The sequence below is a fragment of the Lepidochelys kempii genome, chromosome 6 (assembly GCF_965140285.1).
Source record: "Lepidochelys kempii isolate rLepKem1 chromosome 6, rLepKem1.hap1, whole genome shotgun sequence".
In the NCBI taxonomy this organism is placed as follows: Eukaryota; Metazoa; Chordata; order Testudines; family Cheloniidae; genus Lepidochelys; species Lepidochelys kempii.
The window spans coordinates 17253021-17279830 of record NC_136385.1 but is presented as its reverse complement, the minus strand read 5'-3'; the positions used below and the strand labels follow the sequence as shown (position 1 = coordinate 17279830).

General features: G+C 49.8%; 2 protein-coding genes across 6 annotated transcripts in view; one reads left to right on the top strand and one right to left on the bottom strand.

Annotated features, from left to right (window-relative positions):
* Positions 1 to 24346, bottom strand: part of INCENP (inner centromere protein) — a 29778-nt gene extending 5432 nt beyond the window's left edge. Inside the window, exons 1-14 of one of the 2 annotated variants that reach the window (XM_073346969.2) lie at positions 23641 to 24346; positions 22701 to 22811; positions 17480 to 18240; positions 12740 to 12791; positions 10676 to 10709; positions 8446 to 8542; positions 7701 to 7752; positions 6793 to 6910; positions 6570 to 6704; positions 6237 to 6248; positions 2458 to 2567; positions 2257 to 2377; positions 1150 to 1272; positions 167 to 342 (exon numbers count right to left, since the gene is read on the bottom strand). In XM_073346969.2, coding sequence (XP_073203070.1) covers positions 167 to 342; positions 1150 to 1272; positions 2257 to 2377; positions 2458 to 2567; positions 6237 to 6248; positions 6570 to 6704; positions 6793 to 6910; positions 7701 to 7752; positions 8446 to 8542; positions 10676 to 10709; positions 12740 to 12791; positions 17480 to 18240; positions 22701 to 22811; positions 23641 to 23777 — 2039 coding nt within the window. In that variant the 5' untranslated portion in view covers positions 23778 to 24346. The remainder of the gene's footprint in view (positions 1 to 166; positions 343 to 1149; positions 1273 to 2256; positions 2378 to 2457; positions 2568 to 6236; positions 6249 to 6569; positions 6705 to 6792; positions 6911 to 7700; positions 7753 to 8445; positions 8543 to 10675; positions 10710 to 12739; positions 12792 to 17479; positions 18241 to 22700; positions 22812 to 23640) is intronic. The other variant, XM_073346970.2, reaches the window with a different exon arrangement.
* LOC140912497 (inner centromere protein-like) overlaps positions 1 to 26810 on the top strand; it is a 61478-nt gene that overhangs the window by 19796 nt on the left and 14872 nt on the right. Inside the window, exons 1-4 of one of the 4 annotated variants that reach the window (XM_073346975.2) lie at positions 20959 to 21045; positions 22685 to 22954; positions 24796 to 24934; positions 25674 to 25787. In XM_073346975.2, coding sequence (XP_073203076.1) covers positions 22828 to 22954; positions 24796 to 24934; positions 25674 to 25787 — 380 coding nt within the window. In that variant the 5' untranslated portion in view covers positions 20959 to 21045; positions 22685 to 22827. Of the gene's footprint in view, positions 1 to 20958; positions 21046 to 22684; positions 22955 to 24179; positions 24383 to 24795; positions 24935 to 25673; positions 25788 to 26810 lie in introns of those variants that run through there. The other 3 variants (XM_073346973.1, XM_073346971.1, XM_073346974.1) reach the window with 3 other exon arrangements.

Sequence of the window (26810 nt, the reverse complement as noted above, 5' to 3'; positions counted from 1 at the left end):
TGGGGCCCAGAACTTCTTCCTGGCTGCTCATCGCTCATCCCCCACTCCAGGGTTGTGCTGACAGAATATAGGGCTTTGCCAGGCCCTTTCACTGGGCCATTCAGCCCCCTGCTCTTCTCTGCAAGGTCACGGCGGAAGCTTCAGTACATGGAGGGTCATTTTTCACCTCTCTGCCTGAATCCTCTCCTGTTCCTTCTTCTTCTCAAGCTCTCTCTCTGCTGCCAGCTGCTTCTCCCTCTCTTGTTCCGCCTGTCTCTGCTCTGCAATTTTCTTCGCTCGCTCTTGCTCTTCTTCCTCCCTCTTCTTCTGCATTCGCTCCTTGTGTCGGCGCTCCTCCTCCTCCTGACAAGCAAAAGGAAGTAGTTACCTCCACCTCGCAAGGGAAGAGGGGGATATGCAGAAATGCACAAGGGTCAGCCTGCCTGATGCCTTTCCGCAGCTCATCACTACAGCATTGTCATGAAGGACTCTGAAATGCGATGGACTGAAGTTTTCAGTGTAGTTTCTGCTTCCCTTTCGGGATGCACAATCACTTGCTCAGCTCTTCCCATCCCACAGGCACCAGAGAGTGGTATCCCTACTAGGTCTCAGCTCTGTCACCCTGAATGTAGATGGCCCTCAGCCCCAGGATCACAGTGGTTCCTGAGTTCTGGTCCTCTGTTAATTGCAGTTGAGATTCTTTATAGATTACCGGATGTCTGAGATCTCCCCATCTACATCCTGCCTAGCCCCAGGAACTGGGGAAGATGGATTAACAAGCACTGACCTCCCCAAAACACTGACTTTTGAGGATGCGGAGAGGAATGAAGCAGCTCATGGATCATGTGGAAGAAATGGTTAGACACTCATGAAAAGCACAGAAACTGGTCTGTAGTGAAGGGAAGGATGGGGTGGCAACAAGGAGTCCCAAAGGGACCCAAGGGACTTTGGGGGATAGAAGACTGTACTTCTCCCTCCCGTAAGCTAATTCTCCCTCAGCTGCTCACTGTATAGTCCTGCCCTCCTCCCCATGTACAGGGACTGTGGCAGATCAGTGTTACTCTGGCTTCTCCCCTGCCGTGTGTCGGGCAGAGTGCAGCACTGTCATCACACCCATTCCCCCAGCCCAAACCCTTCCTTCCTGCAATACAGGACCCCAGCACAGCTCACCAGCTGCAGCGCTTTCTGTTTTCGAGCCTCCTCTTCTTGTCTGCGCCGGGCCTCAACATCTCCCATCTTCTTGGCAGCTACCTTCTTCTTTACCTTTTCCTCTGCCAGCCTCTCCTCCCGCACCTGAGACAGTCACACATACATCAGGTCTGGACCTTGCTGTTGCACATGGGACAACTCCCCTATATGTATTATGTCCTCTCTGATACATCAAGGTCATCAGGGAAATCTCTCCCCAAAGGGTAAAAGATGCCCTTCCCTGTACCAGAGAGTCTAGAGGCCCAGTGGGGTCTGTGCATATTTCTTGGAGCATAAGCTCTTTGGGGCAATGACCTTGTCTTCCCCTGGGTTTGCTCAATGGGATTCCGATCCCAATTGGAGCTTCTGGGTGCTACCTTATCTTAAAGGCTGGCAGCACCCAGTGCAGCGAGTCCAGCAGCACCTGGGATAGTTCACGTGAGAAGCTCTTCAGAACACACAGAGCATATCTGAAATAGAATGAGTGTCACTTAGCAGAGACTCTGGCAGCTGCAGGGCAAACCAAAGGCCAAGAGTAAGCCAATTTCCATCTGGTTCAAATTAAGCGTTTCCTAAGAGGAAACATGGCCCACGGTGGAAAAGGGGACAGAGGAGAGCGGGCTCCACAGACAAGGCTGCTCTGGCTCTTCACACCTATCTGAAAGGCCCTGCCCTATTTGTAAAAGCCCAAGACCCTCAGACACAGGAGGCTTACGGGGGAGATGGTTTATTTGGCACATTCTTTGGCTATTAACCAGACCGGGTACTAACTGACAATGGAGTCTCTGCTGACCTAAATGCACCTCCCCCCACGTTCTCCCTCATCATTCCAGCCAACAGAGACACCTATCAGAATTAGCTTTAATCCCAAAACGCAGCAGCAACTCGAACCCCCTTAGCCCCAAGGTTCAAGTCAGACCTTTAATGAAAGATTTCCCCATTGGTTCCCTGGGTCTTAGCAATGTCAGTCCCCTTTGCCACTATACAAGAGAGGTCATGACCCAAAGTGAGGGGACCCCTCCACCCTACCCACTCCCATAAGAAAACCATTGTCCCAAGAGGCTCCATGGTCAGATTGGGCCCTCTTACCTTCTCACTCTTCTCATCAAACTGTGCAAGTTTCTGCTCAATCCGCCTTTTCTTCTCCTCCTCTAGCTGCTCCACCCTCTCCCGAGCCTGCAGCACCTTGCGCAGACGCGCTTCCCGTTTCCTGTAGGATACACAGAGAGCCAGTGAGAAGCAATTCTGAGATGAGCCAGAGATGGAGCAGCTGGAGGGACAGCTACTCACAGTTTCATCTCCTCTAGGCGCTGTCTCTTTTCCTCCTCCAGTTTTTGTTTTCTCTGTTGCTCGGCCTCCTGTTTCTTCCTCAGGCTCTCCAGCCGCTGCCGCTCCTTCTCCTGCAATGGGTGGGAAGCCCAGATTATACCCAGCTGCTGGGGCTCGTTCCTGGCACAGTCTGGATGACCAGAAACGACACACGAGGGAACTTGCAGTTGCAACCACAGCTGATGCAAACCTCCCTGGAAGGGGGCACAAAGGCTCAGCGAGGTGGCCAGCCCAGCCCTAATAACCTGTAGAAGTAGCTGCAATGGGAAAAGACAAAGCAGCGGTGCTAATTCAGCCACCCCATTTTCCAGGAGCAGGAGAGGACCTGTGGGGCAGTTCTTGTGCGTCAGAAGCATTACCCCAAGATCAGTATGTTACTGCACAGGGTGCATTTGAGCAAGCAGCACTGTCCGTGATTTCTGTGCTGCATTCACTACAGAAGTTCAATTATCACTAGCCAGTGTCAGTGCTGGACTTCAGCACGAGACAAGGGCACAAATGTGATGTCCTAGGTAATCCTCTGCTCACATTACACCTCAAGATCCCCCATTGCTCCTACTTTCCACCCAAAGGTTCAAATTGTGGCCTCCATGCTTCCTGCTGAGGCAGACTAGAATAGACTCCCAATTACAGCAGTGAGCCCCCTATACCAACTGAATAAATCAACGCAGAGCACTCAGTTCCCCTTGCACACATCCCACGTGACCCATGCTGAACGTGCTGCTAGTCTGGAGGGCAAGAGAACCAGCCAACCCATCAGTCCCAGACTGCCAGGGCAGCGCACTAGGTCAGTGGGTTGGCCCCACTGCAGGGAAGAAGATGGAGGAAAGTAGAATTGAGGGTGTAGGCTTGGAAAATTGATCCTTCCCAGTACTGTAATGTTAGATTCCAAATAAGAGCCCATGAAACCAAAGCAACTGCCAGGATGAGGGAAATGGAGGCCACTAGCAAGGCCGTCCCTAGGGGGGTGTGGGGCCTGGGACAAATCAGCCTCCCCGCTAGTCTCCTCACAGCGCGCCTGCCCACCGCTCACCTCCTCACACACACCCCCCCTCCGCCTACCTGTCTCCTCGCTGTCCGTCCGGCGTGCCCCTGCCTGCCCGCTGCTCACCTCCCCACTAAGCCTCTTCACCATTCGTCCGGCGCTCTCCTCCTTGCCATCTGCCCACCCACCTGCCTCCTCATCCCCCTCCCGCCTGCTGGCCGCCCCGCTAGTCTCCTCGCCACCCGCCTCCTCCTCGCTGTCCACCCGCCCACCTGCCTCCTCGCCTCCCTGCAAGTCTCCTCACCGCCTGTCCGGCCCAACTGCCCCCGTCACTCTCCTCCTCACCGTCCGCCCACCACCTCAACCCCCTCTCACCTGCCACTCGCCTCCCCACCCCACTCACCCCCTCACCTTAATATCAGGAAAAATGGCATCCCAATCATATATCGGTTGGGATGCGGGACAAAGGGCTAAATATCGGGACAGTCCGATTTTATCAAAGCGTGGGGCCCAGGCCGGTTGCCCTGATTCGCCCTACTCAAGGGACAGCTCTGGCCACTACTTCCACAAGTCTCTTCTCATTGTATTAATGTCACAGTCCATCCCAGGATGCTTACATAACTCCTCTGGCCCCCTCCATCCCTTATCTTAACCAAACAAAAACCTATATTGTGCCAAAAGAGACCATCTGATAAAGGGAGGACTCTCTGGACAGGCAACTTGCCCTGTGGGGGCATTGTTTAGACTTGTGGAATCCTGCATCACCTTTGGCTGTGAATGGAGTGAAGCACAGAGTACCATAACCCATGCAGGGATGACAAAGCATTCACCAAGCAGGTGTGTCATAGATTCCCAAAAGGGACTATTGTGATCACAAGTCTGACTTTCTGTATAACACAGGCCAGACAATTTCCCAAAAATCATTCCTGCATCGGAAAAATGGGCAATCCACCATAACCTATGGTAAATGGTTCCAATGGTTAGTTACCCTCACTGTTAAAAGTTTACACCTTACTTCCTGTCTGAATTTGCGTATCTTCGATTTCAAGCCATTGGATCATGTTCTACCTTTCTCTGTTAGATAGGCGAACCCATTATTAAATATTAGTACCCCATAGAGGTACTTCTAGACTGTAATCAAGCCACCCTTTAACTTTCTCTTTGTTAAGTTAAATAGATTATAAATCACTGTCATGGCTTTTCTCTGAACCCTCTCCAATTTATCCTTCGCCAGAACCGGACAGTATTCCAGCAGTGGTCGCACAAGTGCCAAATACAAAGGAAAAATAATCTGTATTTTCCTACTAAAAAGTCCCTTTCATGCATCCAAGGATTGCATTAACCCTTTTGGCCAGTGTCACACTCGGAGCTCATGTTCAGCTGATTATCAGTCATAACCCCCAAATCTTTTTCAGAGCCACTGCTTTTCAGGACAGAATCCCCCAACCCTGCAAGTCTAACCTATATTCTCTGTTCCTAGATGCATATTGTTTGATAAATACTGAGTGATAAATTGTTCTCCCTAACCACTGAGGCCAGGACAAGAAACAATGGGCTTAAATTGCAGCAAGGGAGTTTCAGGATAGACATTAGGAAAAACTTCCTAACTAAAGGGTAGTTAAGCACTGAAACAAGTTACCTAGGGAGGTTGTGGAATCTAGTTAAATACTTCCAATAATGAACAAGTTAGACAAAACCCTGTCAGGGATGGTCAGAAAATACTTAATCCTGCCTCAGTGTAGGGGACTGGACTAGATAACCTATCTAAGTCCCTTCCAATCCTTTGTTTCTATGGTTCTGTTTGCCTGCCCCCAGTTTGCCAAACAATCCAGATCACTCTATATCATCGATCTGTCCTCTTCATTAGTTATCACTCCCCCAATTTTTGGGTCAGCTACAAACTTTATTAGTGATGATTTTGTGTTTTTTTTTATCAGTGTCCTGAAAGAAAATGATAACTACCATAGGGCCAAGAACAAATCTCTGCAGGATCCCACTGGACACACAACCGCTCAATGATGATTGCACATTTATAATTACATTTTGAGACCTACCAGTCAGCCAGCTTTTAATCCATTTAGTGTGCCCCATGTTAATTTTATATCATTCTAGTTTTTTAATCAAAACGTCAGGTGGCACCACCATCTGTAGAGTAAGCTTGTGTGAGTCATCAGCAGTACACCAGGGAGATTAAATCCTTCACTGCTTGTGTGGAGAAGAGAAGTCCACCTTCAGAGTACAGCAGAACCTACTAACTGGTGTAGGCCCAAAGATTCCCAGCAACGCACTAGCAGCTCTGCTATCTGTTACTGGAAACGGGCTGTAGATGACAGACAGGAGTCAGTGGTCTACATTTCTGGAAGCAAGACCTGATTTCATACAATTTAGATTTTTGTACTTTCAATTAAGTTTCAGACAATGGAACAAGAGACCATCCCAAGCAGATCTCATGTTTATTTTAAAGGCACCGTGTATTAGTGAGCATAAGCAAGAGGCATGCATCCATGGCACCCTTGCCTCTACTGGGCATTTCCGTGAACCTGATCCCTTTGTACTTTACTGATGTTCTAAACAACTGTCACTTTGGCTGGCTCCTGCTGCCCACTGAATGCTGACCTCTCTTCTCACTATTGTAAAGCAAAAATATTATGACTGTGTGCAGGTAGTGAGCAAATTAAAAAGCACCCACTGCCCGTTAGTGATGTGAGAAGTGCTCTATAAGCCCAATCTATGATTAAGGAAAGTCATTACTTACGACAAATTCACCCTGTGTAAACAGAACGTGGGGAAAAACAACAGTTACTCCCTTTGGAAATCACCACATAAACCTAGAACCAGACCTTCTTGGCTCATCTAGGTGGCTACAGGGGTCTGCCTCCCGAATGCCATTGACTTGGGAGGCGGTGGCGCAGTAAGTGGCACCACATGGATGCAACTATCCATTTGCATGGAGCAGCCTGCAGAAGGACCCTAGTCCCATCCTTGCCAGTAGCTGGTTACAGTTACACTTCATTGAGACCCACCCAGGCCTTTGCAGCCACTCTGGCTCTCTCCCTCCCATCCCACTAGCAGAGGGAAAGGGCTTTACCTTGGGATCGGTTCGGAGGGGAGTGTTGTGTTTGAGGAAGGATTTCTTTTTACTACTTTGCCCCACCGAACCTGGGGTCATCAGCAGCTGGTTCTTCTGCACAGTGTGTAAAAAGGTCTTAAATGGACGCACAACCTGTGAAGAGAGCACAGAGAGTACAGGTAGCTGAAGGAGAAGGGAAGAGTCCTAGAGGAAGTATGCTGGGGCTGGGACTCTGCCTCACTTTGCTGGCTGGACAGAGTGGTGAGGGAGTCTTTTTTCTTGGAGGGGAGAGCCCGCCTTCCTCTGCTTGCTGCCCATCATACAGCTCATCCACAGCTTTCTTGTAACTTGGCTTTCTCCTGCAAGAGTTAATACATATCTATTACACAGCGACCCAACAGAGGAAATTCTTCTCCTGATCTTAGCAGCACTCATGATTCACACTGTCACAGTTCCAGGGTTAACTGCACCTCAGTCTCCTTTGTGGTCTCAAGAGCACCCCCTTGAGGACTCAGACCTCTAGTCAGCTCCTCTCTCCAGAAGGGAACATGTATGTCTCTTCCTCCAGATCAGACTTTTAGGGCTGCAGTTCCCTTGCAATCCACTATGTTTATCCCACCAGGTCTGAATTTAATTTAGCACTTACAGTTCTCTCTCAGGAATAATGACACAGTTGATCAGCGACCAGACAGCTTTCCCAAAGCATAAAATGTTTATTAGGATAAAACAGGGGAGGGCAAACTACATTTTAAGCCAGCCTGAGAGCTCCAGCTGGGGAGTGGGGTCTGGCATTGACCTGCTCCAGCCAGGGCGCCGGGTTGGGGGCCGCACCACGCGCCTTGGACCCGCTTCAGCGCTCCAGCCTGGGTGCAGAGTTGGGGGCTGCACAACGCAGCTTGGCCCCGCTCTGGCGCTCCAGCCAGGGTGCCAGGTTGGAAGCCGCTCCACGCGGGGGGTGGGGGCAGGAATCAGTCAAGGGCCCTTCAAAGCAAATACCCAGCTAATTAAGTATTATAACACTGTGCTAGGAGGTGTGGGTTAAAACCCTTCTTCAGAGAGGCAGACAAGCTTTCATTGAAGCCATATAATGTTGAATTAAATCAGTCCAGCCATCCAGACTATTTCCCCTTCCCTCTGATGAGAATGTACCTGACACTCTGGGGTTGTTCCTGTGTCTCATCGCTCTTATCAGACTGGCTCTCTGCAGAGAAAGTGTTACAGTTAGTTCTGTCTAAAAGGTTCCCTTCAGGAGAGTCCAAAGCCAGAGTCACCAGGCCTAGCAGCTCAGCCCCCTCAGAACATTACTGGGAGCCTCTTCTGCTGTTGCCATGAACTGAATCTTCCTGCTTACGGCAGAAAGTGACTTAGCCACCTCCAAACCTCAGCACTCTGACCAATACAAAGGTGTTATCTTTATGAAACTCTGTAGGAAACAGCACATGAACGTTGTCTGTGGTACGCACTATGCTCTGGCCTTCTGCATGTAGACCCACTGAGATAGCAGCCTGCATCAGACCATAAGAGGTTTCTGATTCTCCTTCCCTACCCATGTAAGATATAACAGTCTTCCCACTGTCTAATGGGAGAGCACATTTACCACATTTTCTGAAGGAAAAACGGTAACAAAAGAGTCCAGCACAGCCATATGTCACTTGGTTTGAGACAGGGATAGTCAATTGGCAGAATGGACCACCAAACACTTTTGAACGGACCACCACATCTTTTTATTTATTTATCATCATTATTGTTATTGCAGTGTGAAAAATGTTTCTGACTACCCCCGGTTTCAGAGATCAGACCAGTTTCTTGCACAAGGAACCTGGTCAATAGAATGTGAGACAAATTAACTAACTCTTAAAGCAGTCTTGCCCTTTCCTGAAGGGAAGAGAGTTACCTGTACCACTCCCCTCCTGCTGCTCTGCCTGGACAAGGTTGCCAACGGCTGTCTTGGCATTCCTAGAACGAAGGGACATCCTGGGGCTTTGGGGACCCTGCAGAAAAGGCAACGGGATTTCAGTGTGATGCCCACAGAGAGAAATAAAAACTCAATCAGCATTTTGAAGTACTCCGTGTCCTGCTGGCACAAGGCAAAGCACTGGGAATACAACAGGTACAGACCCTTCGAGTGAAGTCCCAATCTGCAACTGTAAGAGCGAGAAAGCCCCACCTGAGTAACAAGCTGCAGCATGCTCTAGCACACAAGTAAATAGCAGCTGTTCGCATAGAACACAAGAGTGGCCACAATATGCAGGGATTTTTTTGCTCATATGGAGCTGGCTGAACACAGACCATCTGATAACCTAGACCAGGGGTTCTCAAACTGGGGGTCGGGCCCTCGGGGGTTGCAAGGTTATGACATGGGGGGTCGCGAGCTGTCAGCCTTCACTCCAAACCCTGCTTTACCTCCTGCATTTATAATGGTGTTAAATATATTTAGAAGTGTTTTTCATTTATAAGGGGGGGGGGTCGCACTCAGAGGCTTGCTACGTGGAAGGGGTCACCAGTACAAAAGTTTGAGAACCAATGACCTACACAGTCAAGGCTGGATAATTGTGCTGGTTGCAGCCTTTTCTCCCAGGCAATGGTAGATCAACATTCCACTTGGCGACTGTGTGCCTGTTACTTCAGACACCTAATTCCATGCTAAAAGGTTGGAGGAACATAGGAGATCTCTATTTTATTAATATGATGTGTGCCTCTATTTGATTAATATCTTGCTGTTGCTACATGAGTGTGTGTCACAGGGTGGACTGGGCCCTTTAAGCGGGAACTGGGTCAGTCCACCTGTGCCTCATTAACAGGCTCACAATGGAGCCTGACAGAGGGCAGCTGGTATCTATAAAGAGCCAGCAAGGAAACTGCAGAGTGTTAGCAGGCTCCTGCAGGAGAGTTTGAGACACCAGGGAACAAGACTCTAGCCAGGTAGAGCTGGGAGCAGCCTGCTAAAAGCAGGGAATTGAGTTGGCCTGGTAATTCTGTGAGCATCCAGTGGATAAGGGACTGCTTGGAGGAGTCTGGGATTATTATGTGCCTATAGCAAACCTGTACATAGAGAGTGAACCCTGGAAGATAGTCCTTATGCTGCCAGAGGCTGCTTGTTTCACGGAACTGATCCACAGCAGGCACAGATGAGACTTTCTCAGACTAAACTAAGCAGAGGTGGTGGTGGTGAGGTGACTCACAACCCTGGATAGCTCTGGGAAGTGTCCCAGGGAGGCAGGGTCTGCAGAGAAACAGACTAACCTGGTTCTCAGAAGAGCAGGGGCATGAGAGAGAAGTCAGACCTCCTTAACAGTTAGCATTTCCCTCAGGCTTTAGGTAAGACAATATGCCTGTAGGATTTTGTTGTTGTTGTTTTAACCCTTCTGATCCCTATGGCAATTGGAGAAAAATACTTTGCTTGGGAGAGGCTGTTGAGAGTCACTACATTTTCAAGCTGATCCCAGGGCCCCAAAGGAAAGTCTCTGACAGGCGCCAAACACTGTTGGTAAACAGGGATGCTGTGACCCCATGATCCAGTCTAAAAATGGGGTGAATCACAGGATTCTACCCTGAGAGAAGAGCTGGTGCTGGGCCAGGGATTTAAGGAATTGAGGACAGCTGGGGAAAGAGCAAGTGATTCTGAAACAAGTGCTCACACAATCTTGGGGCTTTTCCTCATGAGACCAACTGAAGGGAGCACAAATCAGTGAGGGGGTGGTTTCAGCCTACATGGTAGTTACAATATTCAGTAATTCTCTAATATGCAGAAATGGACAGGCCCTTCCATTAGACCTAAATATTATTTAAAGGTCAACAGGAAAGTTCTCAAAGTTGCATTCAGTTTAAGTTCCCAATTTAGTAACAGTGTATAGACTGAACAACAGTTCAGTCAAAACACTTTCCACTATCACGAAAAGTCATTTGTTTTCCCACCAAGTTTCTGATCACCATCAGCACATAAAACTGAACCAGGAAACAGGAGCCAAAAGTATATCTCCCACCCCAAATCCTTGCTGTGCTCTGGAACAGTGATGCCATCAACTTGCCCAGGACCAGTTGAACTAAGGAGGTGTTGGACAAAAAATATCTTTTCATAGCTCTCCCCCACTATTTACGCTGCATCAGCCCTACCCGGATCTTACCTCCTTACAGGGGATGGTAGATCCCAGCTCAGACCTGGAAGAAAGAGTTAGATGCTTAGTGGCAAAAACAGTATCAGCTCAGAGCTGTCTGCGGGCAATAATACATTTTATGCCAGGATAACCATTGAAGAAAGGTATCCTCCAACAGTGAAATTCAATGCATTTATTTTGCACCCTTCACCCATCACTTGCATTCTGCACAATAACTCCACCCCAAACAGACATTGCTTTTAAAAATAAATGACCACAGAAATCTTTCCTTTCCCAAACTCTGGAAGAATGAACCAGGTAAGAGCACAAATGAAGGAGTTACTCAATGCTCTGGAGCAGGGGTTCTCAACCTTTTTGTTGCTGAAGCCGCTCTCAACATGCTATAAACACACCAGGGCCCTGTAGGGGGGGCGGGGGCAGACAAACGGACGTACAACTCATGGCTGGGACCCTTGGGCATAGGCATAGTTTTACTTGGGGGTGGGGGGTCAAGAGCAGGCAGGGCTTGAGCCAGCTCTGCACAGCGAGGTCCAGGGAGGGAGCGCTACCTCCACCCCCTAACTCACTTAGGAACCTGTCTGGGCTGTGGGGGGACACAACCAAAAATATAACTCAAAGGGGGGACTCAGTTCAAAAAGTTTGAAAACCACTCAGGGTGCAGAGAGGGGGTAGCTAGGGGCTGTGTGAAGTGAAGGGGTAGCTCAGGGTGCAGGGAGGGGATACCTAGGGGCTGTGTGCAGGCAGGGGAGTAGCTTGGTACAAGCAGGGGCTAGCTAGGGGCTATGTATGGGGGGGGTGCTACGGCTCCCAGTGTGGCTCCCAACTTTGGGAAGGGGGGCACTGGGGCTCCCAGCTTCAGCCCCCCGCTGCTCCTGGCTTGGCAGGGTGGGGAGGGGAGGAGGAGGTTGGGCTTGGGGCATTGGGTTTCAGCCGCGGGACTCCGTGGCCCGCCTGAATGGGCTCGCGGACCTCAGGTTGAGAACCACTGCTCTGGAGAATCAGATATTTCTTCCTCTAGAGCAGAGATAATCAATTATTTTTGTCAAGGTCCAAATTCCTTGGTCAAGGCATAGTCAAGGTCCAGATTCCAGTGAAAATACAAAAACAATGATAATAAAATAAAATAAAAAATAATAATAATAAGTGAATAAAAAGATTTCACGGTCCATTCAAAAGCATCTGGCGGTCTGGATTTGGCCTGCCGTCCGCCTATTGACTACCCCTACTCTACAGCCTCCACAGGGTAAGGAATCCTAGCATTTTAGCCAGATGGGTCTGACAGGTGCCCTGATGCAGAGGACTGATCTGACTGGCCTGAGTCTGAAGAGGCCCCTATCCTTCTTGGGATCTTAAAATCCACAGAAGCCAAATGCAATGGGGGGATCCTTTGTCAGGGCACCTTTCTTGCCACCCACCCTCCTGTAACTGAGAGCTGCTTTTCTCGGCTGTGGTCAGACTTTGGGACTTTAGCTGGCAGAACCCATTTTATTAGTTCCTTATGGAGCACCTTTGCTAGAGAATGAACCCTTTTAGCCTGGGATTCTTCATCAGGCTTCAGCTCTAACACAGGCCTAGAGATCACCCTCCCTGTGTCGAGGCTCCCTTTCAGAACAGGATCTCCCAGAACCTCTTGGAGGAGCAGGCTCTGGAGCAGAGGGTTCTAGTTCTTTTGGGCCCTTTTAGAGAAGGCTTTACAAACATCACAGCCTTTAGCCAAATGCCTTTCTCCACTGCCTAAAAGGCACTTTTCAAGCCCACCTGAAACCGAGGAACACTGTGGAGCAAGAGGAACATCTGGTCAACCCTAATTTCTTACATGGGTTTGCAACCTTGGCCAAAACAGAAGGCAACAAAATGTGATGAAATGGTAAGAAATCCACTACATTAAAATTTAGATTTCATATCAGGTAGCTTAACTATTTACACTAGACTCTACAAGCTCAAACTTGAGAGAAAAGCCTGGTTCTGTAGTCGCTCTGGCCACTTGAGCAGCTCCTCAGGATGTGGCCTGGATAGCTGGATGGGCCTCAAGAATATTTGGGGAATGGAGAAATCTTGCATGAGTAGCCTTACCTGACTTTGACGTTTTTTTCTTCCTCCATAAGGCTCTCCACAGAGCTGTGACCTGAGGGAAAAAAGAGGGTGAAAAACAAAATGTAAATAAACAAATCCCAGCAAAGATTATTTCTGTCAATCAAGCTCAGAACCTGGGATCTGCACATCTATCAGGCAAGGGTATTTTGAGAAGGTTCCTGCTACAAGACAAATTGCTTTACAAATGGGCTGAACTAATTCTGGAAGTACAATGAGACTGGCTTCCCTTATTGCCCCAGAAATGGATACACTCCCGATATCACTCAGATTTAAATAGCAGACTCTCCTCAATCAAGACAACAACCTGATTTATACATAGGTCTATGAGTAAACTACTGAACAAAAACTTTTGTGCGCCCCAGCAACTGATGTATTTATTTTTGTTGTGATTGTGAAGCGCTGTGATGAGCATTCAATACTTGCTGACAGTTATATATCTGAATCAGATTCCCATAGTGCAGTTCTCTCTCTAGAATAGTACAAGCAATGTACATGAAGATAGATTGGCTCAGCAAAGCAAGATCTAGCTACTACCAACCTCCCATGCCCACATTGTGTATTTATATCAAAGTGTTTAGATTTGGACTCTTCCATTCATTGTGGAAGGCCCTGTCCAACCTACATGGATTTTTAAGCCATTTTACAGATGCATTAAGAGCATTAACCCCTGCAAGAGACTTACTCACGGTTTACTCTACCAAAGGCCAAATTGTCAGCAACGGATTCCAATTTATGACAACTGTTTAAGTCGGGGTGGGCAAACTACAGCCTGCGGGCCGAATCCGGCCCACAAGCCATTTTAATCCAGCCCTCAAGCACCCTCTAGGGAGCGGCGTCTGGGGCTTGCCTGGCACTCCAGCCAGGGTACAGGGTTGGAGCCCGCTTCACATGGCTCCCAGAAGCAGCAGCATGGCCCCTCTCCAGCTCCTATGCATGGGGGTAGCCAGGGGGCTCCGCTCTGCAAGCTGCTCCCACCCCAAGTGCCACCCCCGCAGCTCACATTGGCCAGGAACCGCAGCCAACGGGAGCTGCATGGGCAGTGCCTGCGGATGGGGCAGCATGCAGAGCCGCCTGGCCATGCCTCCGCATAGGAGCGGAAAAGGGACATGCTGCTGCTTCTGGGAACCGCTTGAGGTTAAGCGCTGCTCAGAGCCTGCATCTCTGAGCCTCACCTCAACACCCTGTTTCAGCCCTGATCCCCCTCCTGCCTCCAAACCCCTCGGTCCCAGCCCGGAGCCCCCTCATACACCCCAAACTTCTCATCCCCAGCCTCACCCCAGAGCCCGCACCCCCAGCCAGAGCCCTCACCCCCCTCCAGCCTGAAGCCCCCTTCCGCACCCCAAACTCCTCATTTCTGGCTCCAACCCAGAGCTCACCCCCTGAACCAGAGCCCTCACCCCCTCCCGCACCCCAATCCCAACTTTGTGAGCATTCATGGCCCGCCATACAATTTCTATTCCCAGATGTGGCCCTTGGGCCAAAAAGTTTGCCCACCCCTGGTTTAAGTGCTAGCATAAACTGGACAAAACTGTTTTCAAAACTGGCTCATGGGGATCCATGCTGAGAATATTGTCAGCACTGCTTCCATCTCCTTGTCTACAAAGTGCTTTGGGCAGAGTCTGTGCTGCAGAAATTTATACAGAATTCCCCAGATTCGGCTGAGCCGTTGTCAGGACACATGAGAACCACAGTGTAGACAAGGCCATAGCCTCTAGCATGATTCTAAAGACATGGTTTAATTGAAACAATTTAGCAGTTGTGTTAATGGTGCATGTTAAACTGTTTGTGAAAGCGCTTCTGTTTGTGCTACAGATCTATCTTTAAGAGTCATGGAAGTCCTCAGCTAGAAAACATAGATCAGTGGCTCCCAAACGGAGGGCCATCAGCTGTGACCCCTGTGCGGAGGACGCCATTTTGCTTCACACAGTGTGTTCTCGCACGCATGTTGCATGCAAGGTCATGATGCACAAGGGACACCATTTTGCACTACAAAACTGCATCCACCATGCTCTCTGGGATCCCCACAGGAAGTACTTCATTAAAATAGGGTTGTGATGGCAAAAAGTTTGGGAACCCCCTGAGGTAGAACAATAGAACTGAAAGAATGTTAGTGTAGCAACGTTCTTTCTTAGGGTTGGGTATTTGACCAGCTGAAAAATAATTGGTCAATTGACCAGTCTAATATTGTCAAATAATGTCAAAATATTCATATTTTAAAGCACTAATTTATTAGAACAGTAACTAAAGAGTAAGGACTTTAGTCTCCAACAAGCTTATAGCCTTAGATAGTTACGCCTAATTACAGTTTTTTTTTCTCCTGCTGATAATAGCCCACCTTAATCGACTGGTTACAGCTGGTATGGCAATCCCCATTTTTTCATGTTCTCTGTATATATATCTCTATATCTGTCTTCCTGCTGTATTTTCCACTACATGCATCTGATGAAGTAGGCTTTCGCCCACGAAAGCTTATGCTCAAATAAATTTGTTAATCTCTAAGCTGCCACAAGTACTCCTCGTTCTTTCTACAAAAAACAAGTTACTTAACTGAGTTGTTTTAACTCAAAAATGAAAAACACAATGAAGTGAAGTTATAAAAAGCGCAAGAATGGCACTGTGATGCAATCAAAAAAGGAGGTCAGCACCTAAATTAGAGCATTCTTGCTGGAATATCTGGCAATATTTGATCATGGTCAAATAACAGGCTGTAAACTGACAAGCCTGCCAAATCTATTCTTCCTATTTTCCACAATTAGTCTCATCACACAGCTTATTTCCAACCTTCTTTAGATGCAAGGGAAAGACTGTGGTGTTTACACTTCAAAAGTCTCTTACTCATTCATCTGGTGTTTACTTTTTGCATTTCACTCAGCTCCATAACAGAGGGAGATCTGTTTGAGCCAGAAAGTGAAACTCTTGCACTAAAACAATGTTTGCTTCTCAGCAAAACAAAAAAGGGATCTTTAAAATCCAATCATTCCCCCACAAACATCAGTTCCCATTGCAAGTTATAAATAAATAAATAAATAGAGTACATTTCTAGTCATACTAGGTCTTGAAAACCCCAGCCCCTCCTTGCCCTCCCAGAAAATGGGGGCTACAAAACCACCAGCCAGTTTCTGTTTAAGTCACTGGGTCACAAAAATTGCTACTTTGTTTCCAAGGGAAAGGCACAGGCCTTGATGAGAGCCCTCACCACCCGTTGGTCAGCTACTGGCAGCACCAGTTTAAAAAGGGGAATCATGTTCACTGGCTTTTTCTGCAACTTTACAATCGCAAGAGACTCAAGAGGAACAGATACCAGGACTATGGCTTCATAAATCACACTCTCACCATCTACACCAGGGGTGGGCAATAATTTCGCAGGGGGGGTCACTCCACGAATTCTGGTAAGTCATCATGGGCCACACATTTCTACTATATTAATGGAAGGGTGCGGGGTCTAGGAGGGAGTTTGGGTACAGGATGGGGTTCTGACCTGGTGCAGATTGTTGGGGTGCAGGAGGGGGGTGTGGGCTCTGGGAGGGAGTTTGGTGCATGACGGGGCTCCAGACTAGGGACTGGGGTGTAGGAGGGAGCGCAGGGTCTGGGAGGGAGTTTGGATACAGGAGGGGGTTCAGACCTGGGGCAGAGGGTTGGGGTGCGGGAGGGGGTGTGAGGTACAGACTCTGGCTGGGAGGTGCTTACCACAGGTGGCTCCCAGCAGCACAGCAGGTCTCAGGCAGGCTGCCTGCCTGCCGTAGCCCTACGCCGCTCCCAGAAGCGGCTGTGGCCGGCTGCTGCTGGGAGGTCTCTGCGCACCCCTTGAGGGAAGGGGGGAAGCGGGTCTCTGTGCACTGCCCTCGCCCGCAAGCACTGGTCCCGCAGCTCCCATTGGCTGGTTTCCAGCCAATGGGAGCTGTGAGGACAGTGCCTGGGGGTGGAATGGAGGGGGGTGGCACACGGAGCCGCCTCACCCCCGCCAGGGGTGTGCAGACACGTGCCAGCAGCAGCCGACCGCTTCCGGGAGAGGCTTGGGGCCATAGAAGGCAGGCAGCCTGCCTGAGTGCCCCGCTGCACTGTGGGACTTTTAGCGGCCCGGACTCAAAGATCGCGAGGAGGCAGAGGAGGCCGAACAGAAATATTAGTCATGGCAGGTTGGACAGAAATGTCAGACTGGCCGGATCCGGCCCGCAGGCCGTATTTTGCCCACCCCGATCTACACGGATACTGACTATTTAGGTGACCAGTTACTGGCTAGAAGTGCTGGCTTTTGTGAAGTGAACACTGCACTATAGGTGTCACACTCAGCTGAGTCTCTCTAGAACTTGTGCTTATTTTTAGCAAGCCAGTTTAAACACACTGACATTTAACTGAAATGTATCTAGCCCAAGGATAGTTCTTCAATGTGGATGCAGCAGGTAAGTCCATACTGGCAAAGAGTCCTGTGGCACCTTATAGACTAACAGACGTATTGGAGCATAAGCTTTCGTGGGTGAATACCCACTTTGTCGGATGCATCCGAAGAAGTGGGTATTCACCCACGAAAGCTTATGCTCCAATATGTCTGTTAGTCTATAAGGTGCCACAGGACTCTTCGCCGCTTTTACAGATCCAGACTAACACGGCTACCCCTCTGATACTTAATTCCATACTATAGCTTTCCAATGCTGAAAAAAACAGGCAGAGTGCCTGGGAATGGATCAAAGCAAAATTGCCTTGTAAACCTGAGAAACTTACGGATCACGCAGTTGGAGGCTAGAGATGATTGACGAGCTGCAATTCTCTTGGACCTCGTCCTGCTGACAGACTTCCGGATCATGCTTTCCCTTTTGCTGGCCAGTGAGTACTTCTCCGCCAATGAGGTACGGCAGCTCATGGAGGATCTGCACATTAGACTTCGACGAACAGAGTGACGGCTTGATTTGGAGCCTGTAGGGGTCCCCGTGCCATCCTTTAAATCCTGGAAAAGTTCCTTTACTGAGCCTTGGTTATCTTCCATCTCCTCAGCGGCAGGCTCCCTATTTACAGTGGCTTTCCTAGTGGCTGTATTTGCTATTTTTAATTTAGATGCACTCCGGCCTTCTCTTTCCCCTTTTGGCTTAGTAGTTTCAGGAATCAACAGCACAGAGACTGCAGACATAGGCTGCAGTTCTACCGTCCCAGCTTTCTTGGGAGAGTCATCATCTGAGCTCAGGACAATGACTTTGGAGACCTTGGCCTCTGTCTTGGGCAGACTTCTCTTCAGATGTAACTCAGCACTATTGCGATCATTGACATGGATATCTACTAAGGGGACCCTTCCTTCCACTGGCTGGATAGCTGACTTCTCAGGAAGTGCCACAGAGCGCATATCAGATACCACAGCCCGGGATCTTGTCACCCTTCGAGGCGGGGAGGCCTCTTCCACCACAGCCCTGATTATTTCCAGGTCCTCTTTGCTTCGGAGTCTTCTGGAACATCGCTTAGCAGATGCTCGCTTAATACTCCTCCTTGATAACCTAATAACAGAAACAGTGAAGCAAATTGGAGCCACATAAAAGCCAACACTTCATTTACAGGCTAGAATTGGAGATGACCGTTTTCTTTTTATCAAAAAGCACCTTTCTGTGGATGATTCCATTATTCTTTACTACCTAAGCATTTACGGAAAAGTTGATCTTGTTGTATACACATCCATGTGTTGGTGATGATGTGTGGTTTGGGGCACTTACAAGACAAAATTGAGATGATCTAGAGAAAAGCAACAAATTAACAGAAAGAGGTGGGTGTGTGTGACAGTCTGTACCCCTATGTGCACCCCTTTTACAAGACTAGGATAAAAGTTGTACAAAGTATACCTTGAGGTATCATTTGAAAACTCATGATGTGCTGATCATTGCTGTCCTGTTGCACACATTTCAACAACACTACATGTAAAATTATGAGATTTTGCTGTATGATGGTTACTAAAATAGGTTGTAATTCTGGGTAACACCCACAAGCCAATTTCTCAGACACAAAGATACCATGCCAGCAAGGTGTTAAAGAGTCATTACCTACTTACATAAGAATGGCCATACTGGGTCAGACCAAAGGTCCATCTAGCCCAGTATCCTGTCTTCCCACAGTGCTTCAGAGGAAGTGAACAGAACAGGTAATCATCAAGTGATCCATCCCCTGTTGCCCATTCCCAGCTTCTGACAAACCAAAGACTAGGGACACCATCCCTGCCCATCTTAGCTAATAGCCATTGATTAACCTATCCTCCATATATACTCCATACTTAATTGGACATTCACCAGCCCAGGGTGGGGCGTGGGGGGTGTACAAAGTATGTACAATTCACCTGAAGGATAGTTGGCAGCTCACATACCCAAAGGAACTGCCTGACCCCATGACCCAGCAAAGACTCTTCCAGTACAAAGGATTGGAGTATAAGGGTGGGGGGGAGGAGGAGGGAAGAGAAGGCCTCCTCTCCTCTCCACATTACATCTCTCTGCTGATAACATCAACGAATACCTGAAGAACACTGAACTAAGGGGACTGGTCCCAAGCTGAAAGAAAAGCCAGCCTGTGAACTGCAAACTATGAAAAGACAGTTACCTGTTCCGTAACTGATGTTTGAGATGTGTTGCTCATGTCCATTCCATATTAGGTGTGTGTTCTCACCACATGCACCGGTGCCGGAAGTTTTCCCCTCAGTGGTATCTGTAGGGGACTAGCTCTGGTGCCCCCTGGAGTGGCACACGTATGCCACAGCATAAGGGGCACCACTGGCTCCCTCCACCCTCAGGATGCTCCCAGCTGGCCTGGCATTTCTCGTTCATTAATGGCTGCAGCTACCAGAGAGCTTGGGGCCAAGTGTACAAGTATTCATGACACTTCACCAGCACATAGTATTTTCTCTCTGCCCTTCTTGAAATAGGGGGGCAGGGATGAGGGGGACTGCCAAAAGGCGTTGTTAATTTTAGATTCCCCCTCGTGTAGGGACAGCGCCACCCTAGCCGGTACGTAAAGCAGGGGACGTCGAACAAGGAGTCCTGTTTCCTCCAGCTCCTCAGCATGGATCCCCAAGCTGTAGGCGACGCATTTCAATAGTTCCTGATGTGCCTTAGCATCATCTTATGGAAGTGTGTGTGTGTGTGTGTGTGTGTGTGTAAAATCGCCTCATCAGGGGATGAGGCCGGTACTGCGGGCTCCACCACCTCTGGTGGTGGTCCTAGTGGCCGTTCCTCGGGGTTCAGGTGGACCTGAGTGGTTCCCCCTCCTGGGATGACTATCTCTGAAGGGGGGCGAGACACCGTAGCCGACGGCTTGCCCAAGGCCCCTGTCACCGATCGGGGCACTTGTGATGGGGAGCGGTGCCGCACAGATGGGGACTTGCGGAATGGTCCCAAGGCGGATTTATCCCCGGATCGTGGTACCTTGTTGCTGGTGTGGGCGGCACTGGTAGCACCACGATATCCTGTGCTGCCTGCAGGGCCTCAGGTGTTGTAAGGATATCCAGTTGTCTGAGGCCCATATCATTGTCCGGTGAGGCAGGCATGACTCGGGAAGGGCTAGTCCATTCTCTCTGAGCTGGGGCCCCACCCACAGGAGGAGGATCGGAGCCACCCACCTTGGATCTTGGCTCACCTCCCGCCTTCTCCTTGCCTTTGTGAGACATAGGAGATCTTCCTCTCCTGGTCTTCTGTCACTTGACAGGTGAGGGGTGGGGGGCGCTCCACACAGATGACACAGTGCTGGGAGCAGAACTGGACCTTAGCTGCTCCGGTGCCGGAGTTAGCGCAGACTCCATTAGGAGTGCTCTGAGACGGATGTCTCACTCCTTCGTCCAAGGTTTGAAGGCCTTACAAATTTGTCGGTTATGTGGGACTCGCCCAGGCACCTCAGACAAGTGCTATGCGGAGCACAGGTTTTCTGCAGGAATTGCGGGGTTTGTAGCCTGGGAACCGGGGCATGCCCCAACCCCCGGCGGAGTCCCGTACGGGACTAACTTTTATCTTACACTAAGGGTTTTCTAAAACTATTCGTGACTATTTACAACTTTTTTTTGTTAAAGAAAAGTTCATTAACTACTGAGCAAGCAAGAAAGCTAGCCTAAGCAGCAGATGTTCTAGCACCGTCACTGGTGGCAAGAAGGAACTGAGGGTGGAGGGAGCCAGCGGCACCCCTTATACAACAGCATGTGTGCGTCCCCTACAGATACCACGGAGGGGAAAAACTTCAGGGAACAAGGGCATATGGCAAGCACACACACCTAATATGGAATGGACATGAGCAAGCACTCGAAGGACTGAGAATTGCCTGCATTATCTGGTGTGGTAAGAACGATGTTTGTTTCCAATCTTATTTAGCTTGGTAAAGTTTAGGAATTAGCTTGCGGTTTTATCTTTCTATTTCTTTTGTAACCAGTTCTGACTTTTGTGCCTTACCACTTAAAATCTGTTTCTCTAGTTAATAAATGTGTTTTATTGTTTTATCTAAACCTGCGTGTTTGGAAAAACTCCACTTGGGGTATCAAGGCTTGTGCAGATCATTTTCTATTAATAAATGACAGACTCAATATGAGCTTGTATTGTCCAGGAGAGTGCTTGACATTGCAAGATGCATATTTTTGGGGCAAAGTCTGGGACTGGAGAGTTTGCTGGTGTTGCTCTGCAGTGTAATTCATGATTGGCTGACTATAGCACTCATGCAGTGTAACTGGGAGTAATTTACATGCTGGACACTGTGTGAGAGCAGACCAGGAGCAATTGCTCTCACAGCAAAGCAGTGTAAAAGGCACCCCAGCTTGGAGAACTGAGTGGACACAGCTTTTCAGCAAGTCAAATGTAGGCTGAACCATCAGAAAAATGGATATTTTGTAAGACAGTCTATCAGATTCATGACGTGTCTCCAACTCTGTCCTGAGGTAGTCACACCTGATTCTAGGTGGGTAGCGAGCAATGTGAGTAAGGGAATTAATGAAACAAGATCCTATTTTCACACAAGTTCTCATGCAATAGTTAAGACTGGCTGCTTGGCACGGATTCTGAGATTTTTGTAATTGAAAAAGTCACAGAATCTTAGATGCCCTTTGCGCAACTCCTTGAGCAGTCTGACAAGCACTGCTATGTCGCAGAACACTAGCAGTGCATGTATAGTTTGTTTAGGGCTGCTATAGTTAGAGAATATTAATAAGTGTGCATGCAGAACATTTACTGTGCAGTTCAATATTGTACTTTAAAGCAGCGTTTCTCAAATGTGGCCACCAGGGGTTTTTCCTGAGGCCATGACAGTCTCCTGGCCAGAGATGGAGGAGGGGGCAAAGCAGCAGCCCCTCTCTGCAGCACCAAGGGCCTCAGGGGAGGTCTTCAGCCCCACCACATCTTCAGCTGCAGGACTCTAGGGCTGGGCTTCACCCGCACGTCCCCTGATTCAGCCAGAGGCTCCGGGCGTGGGCTTCAGCTCCACTGCCTCAGCTTCAGCCAGGGGACTCCGGAAGCAGGCTTCACCCTCCCTCCCCTCACCCCCATCCTCAGCTTCAGCCGCAAGATTCCAGGAGCAGCCTTCACCCTTTCCCCTCCAGCTTCAGCCGCAGGACTCTGGGGATGGGCTTCACTCCCTCCCCCACCCCATGGCTTCAGCCTTAGGGCTCTGTCAGCGAGCTCTGGGATTCAGCCCCTCCCTCCCCACTCTTGCCATGGGGCTCCTGCTCTGGGCTTCAGCCCAGGGTGGCAGGGCTTCAGGATGACCAGCCTTACCAGATGTCATGGGCAAGGAGCAGGGTGAGCCTGGGGTGCGAGGCTGCAGAAGTGAGCTTATGGCAATGAGGGGCAGGGGAAGCAGCAGGACCCGGCGGGGGGGCGCTGGGGGCCAAGGTGATGGGTTGGTGGCTGAGGGAGGCAGAAGGAACAAATTTTTTTTTAATGCACAATCTCCAATATCCCAAATCAGGAGAGTCTACTTTAACATCTGCAGATACAGCCCTTCTCACCTTTTCCGGATTGGGTCTTTGTTCTCATCCTGAACACTCGAAAGTCGCCTCTTTGGACGATTTTTCTGTGACGGTGTTTTTGGCATCAGCTCTGGCTCATCGCTGCAGCTGCTGTTTTAACAACAAGATGGCAAGGAAGGGAAATCAGCATCCCCAGGGCAAGAAGGTACTTGTTCCCCGGGCACATCCGTCATGGCAAGACTCCAGCTGGCAAACAGACAAAGGGGATGTCCACAAAGTCTTGCCTCTACCAGGTGAGGAGCAGGGTCCATGCCCAACAGGATACTACAGGTCACGAACAGGCTTGGCTCCAGCCAGTCACAGAGCCAACCACTAGGCACCGGCTACGCAGCGGAGTCCGTTAGGGGAGTTCTCGGTCCGTCTCGGGGGGGGAGAGGGGTCTCTGTATGTCTAGATCCATGGGCGGAGGGTAGGCGGGAGAGGAGGGTCTCCGCATTTGTGTATCTGTCTCTATCTGCGGGTGTGCGCCTGTCTCTGTGGCGGGTGGGGATCCTCAGTCCGCCGGTGGGGCGTGCGCACATGTTCGTCGATCTCTACTTGGGGAGAGTAGGGGGCTGCCCCCACCCCCACCGCCTGGCTGGCGGGGTGCAGGGAAAGGCTGGGCAGCCGGGGAAAGCGGGCAGCGCTGCCAGTGTTCACCACCCCGGGGCGCTCCACTGCCCCCGGCCAGGCCCGGGCCAAACTCCTCCTTCCGTGCCCTGCCCCACCCTGCCCGGCCAGGGCTGGACCAATCCACCCACCAGCCCGCTCCAGGCCATTCCTCCCCCTGAATCGGTGATGGATCAAGCCCCCGCCCCCGGCACACTCCTACCCCCGGGTCTGGATCAACCCGCCCAGGGCTGGACCAGAACCCATCCCCCACCATTCCTGCCCCCCGCCCGGCGCTGGACCAGATCCCCCCGCCCCAGCCGGCTCCTACCCGCTGAACATCTTGGCGGCCTCCTCGCGGATCTCCCGCAGCCAGACCATGTCGATGGCGTCCACCTGCCGCAGGAACTCGGCCAGTTTGCGGTTGCAGGCCGCGGGTAGGTGCGCGGGGCCCGACGCCGCCTCCATGGCTCCGTCCGCCCGCAGCCGGCGCTCTCCCAGGCCAGGCCAGGCCAGGCCCGTGGCAGAAACCTTCCTTTTCCGGGCGCGCGCCGCGCCGCTACCCGCCTCAATTTTCAAATCTAACTGTCAGCTGACGCGCGTGTCGTCACACCCTTCCTGCCCAATCACATAGCGTCAAACGAGGTAGGGGGGGCGTACGCAGCCTGCATCATAGAGACCAAAGCAGGCCTTTCTAGCCAGTAGAGTCGACGATGCGGAGCCTCAGGGAGGAGCTCGCTGGTAAGGCTAGGGGGGTGGGATTCTAGCTGTGTCGCCTCTCTTGGCCGTGACGGACGGAGCCGGGAGCCAATGAATATGGCGCTCGGGCAGGGCGCTTTGTGATTGGCGCGGACTCGGATGACCGCGGGGGGCGTGCCAGTTAATGAAGGAATCGCTTGACGTATGTGGAGGGTTGTGTGGTGTCTGAGGCGGAATGTGTTTCCTTCAAAGCCCTACGGAGGCCGCTCTAGCCGTCCTCTCTAGCCGTCCTCTCTGTGGTCTGGAGGTCTTCTCTGCGGGGAATGCACTAGCTGCTGCTGCTGCGGAGAAGAGCCCGGGCTGGGGGACGGTTGGTACCTGGAGGGGGGGAGGGGAGCTACCTGCACGGGGCGCCCTTTCCCCGGCCTGCGCGCGCGCTGTGCTGCTGGGGCTCTGCACCCCCGCGACTGAGGGAGGCGGGGCTAGGCAGGATGCCTGGGTCCTTTTTCTTCTCTTTTTGAGCAGGGAGATGGACCCTGCTGGGTCCTGTTTCCCTCCCCCCCCCCCGCGTGAGGGCTGGGGATCCCTGACAGCCTGGGCCAAGCCCTGTGCCCCAGGGCCGGGCAGGGAGGCGGGCGCCCTCTGCCCCCGGTGTGGTCTGAGGCAATGTGTCATTGCCCCGCCCTGTGGGGAGCAGCTGGGGGGAAGTGCGAGTGGCTTTGGTGTCCCAGGTGAACGGTGCTGCAGGCAGGAGCTAATGAACACCCGCTCCCCCCTTGTGTTTCAGGCAGAGCCATGGCGGAGGGTCCCACTCACCTGCTGGAGGTTTGCTGTCAGAAACTGTCCGAGTTCTTGTGCAATGTTGAGCACAAGCACTTGGTATGGCTGCGGGAAATTGAGGAGGAGGCCATGAAGATGTTCGATAGGTAGGACCATCAGGGTGGCAGAAGGGCGGAGCTGTCTCTGATGGGCTCATCCACAGGCTCTTCCTTCTCTCTCAGCTGTCAGTACTCGGGATCCTTCTGATGTGTGCGACAGTGCGTCCCCTGAGTCCTCAGCCCCTCTGTGCAAATGTGCCCCTGTGAAAAGCAGCCTTTGCTTGACGATTTTTTCTCCGACTGTTTTATAGGATTAGCCAGTGGGAACTTCTAACCATTGCAATTGAGAGTCCTCAGGGACTGGTTTTAATGCCAGTCTCAGTGAGATTTCAAACTAAAGGCCACTGGGGAGCCTGGCTTTTCCAGTTGCTACTATAACATTTTTTTTTGCCTCTGCTTACTAGTGATTTGTCTGTATGCTGGACACTTTGTTTTAGCCTTTTGTGTTCAGTGTCTGTGGTCTTGCTAGAATGTCCCTAACCTGCTGATCAGAAAGACTTCGTAGAAGATTAGGGTTGGAAGAGACCTCCGGAGGTCATCTAGTCCAACCCCCTGCTCAAAGCAGGACCAACACCAACTGAATAATCCCACCCAGGGCTCTGTCAAGCCGGGCCTTAAAAACTTCTAAGGATGGTGTTTGCATCACCTCCCTAGGTATCTTGGACTTTTGGCATCTCTTGGCCTTGTTCCCACTGTAATGAACAACATGCTGCTGCTAAGGGTTGAACAGCATGGTGTTCAGGCAAGGAAATAAATTCCTTCTCTTGTGTGCTGTTTTTTTTAACAGCAACTTAAGCACTGAACCTGAGCTGATGCCCAAAACACCATCACAGAAGAAATATCGTAGGAAGAAGCGCTCGTTATCTCTTAAGGATGAGAACAATGAACTGACCAGAAAAAGGTAGGTGGTTGCCTTGGAGCTCCTGTGCCAACAGACTACAGAACCAAACAAGCCAGAGGCAAAAGTAAACTACCCATTAAAATAAAATATATACACACCTGTATCAATAATTAAATACATGTGCTAACCTAAACATTATTCGTATACTTAATGTGACTCTACCAGGTCAAAGTTAGTTCAAAATCTCGGTTTTGTATAAGCTTGTGGTTTACAGTAACGTAAGACAAATGGAAATATTCCTTGGTCTTTTTATCCCAATGAATGCTTTTTAAAAATACATTATTTCAACTGTTTGCAATCTAATCCTTTGTGTTAATGCATGATAACTTGAAAGTGAAATTTTTAGAAGCTATAAATTAAAAATGAAACTGACTTTTCTATTTTAATTGCCCAAGGTGAGAGAAATGCAAGAAGTATTCAAAGGGCATGGATTTAAATTTAAAGTGGATTTCTAGGATCCACTTTTATAAGCTAAGTGTCTAACGTAGGTGATTATGTTTGGCTTTTTAAATGTCATTTTTAATTAGGGTGTGATTCCAAAAAAATATAGGAAGAGGGGTTTTATACACCTGTCCTTCAAGATGAAAAATAGTTCCTAAGAATAAAACTGTGGAGAAAGCCAATGTCTCTTCTCTCCTAAATATTGTTAAACTAAGAGTACACTATCAACTTAATGTGTCAATTTCTATTAGTCTTTTTTACCCTAAGGCTTTATCAGTTTGTTTACTTTGTGTATTTGACAGCCTTTGTATATAGTCAGTTTCAGGGTTATCCTTGTATCATGTGTCAGTTTCTGTTGTTGTTTGCTCTGTGGGGGAAAAAACACACACTACAGAGGGAAGAAACACTTGAAAATAGGAAAACAAAACCACAGATTCAGGAAATCTTAGTACCTCAAATATTTGTCAAACCCTCTCTCTCTTTATGGCCCAGCAACCATTTTCATCTTGTTTTCTGATGCAAAAACTAAATTTGTGGGTTATAAGTAGGATGTTTGCTGTCTGCCTGCTCCAGCCTTGCTGT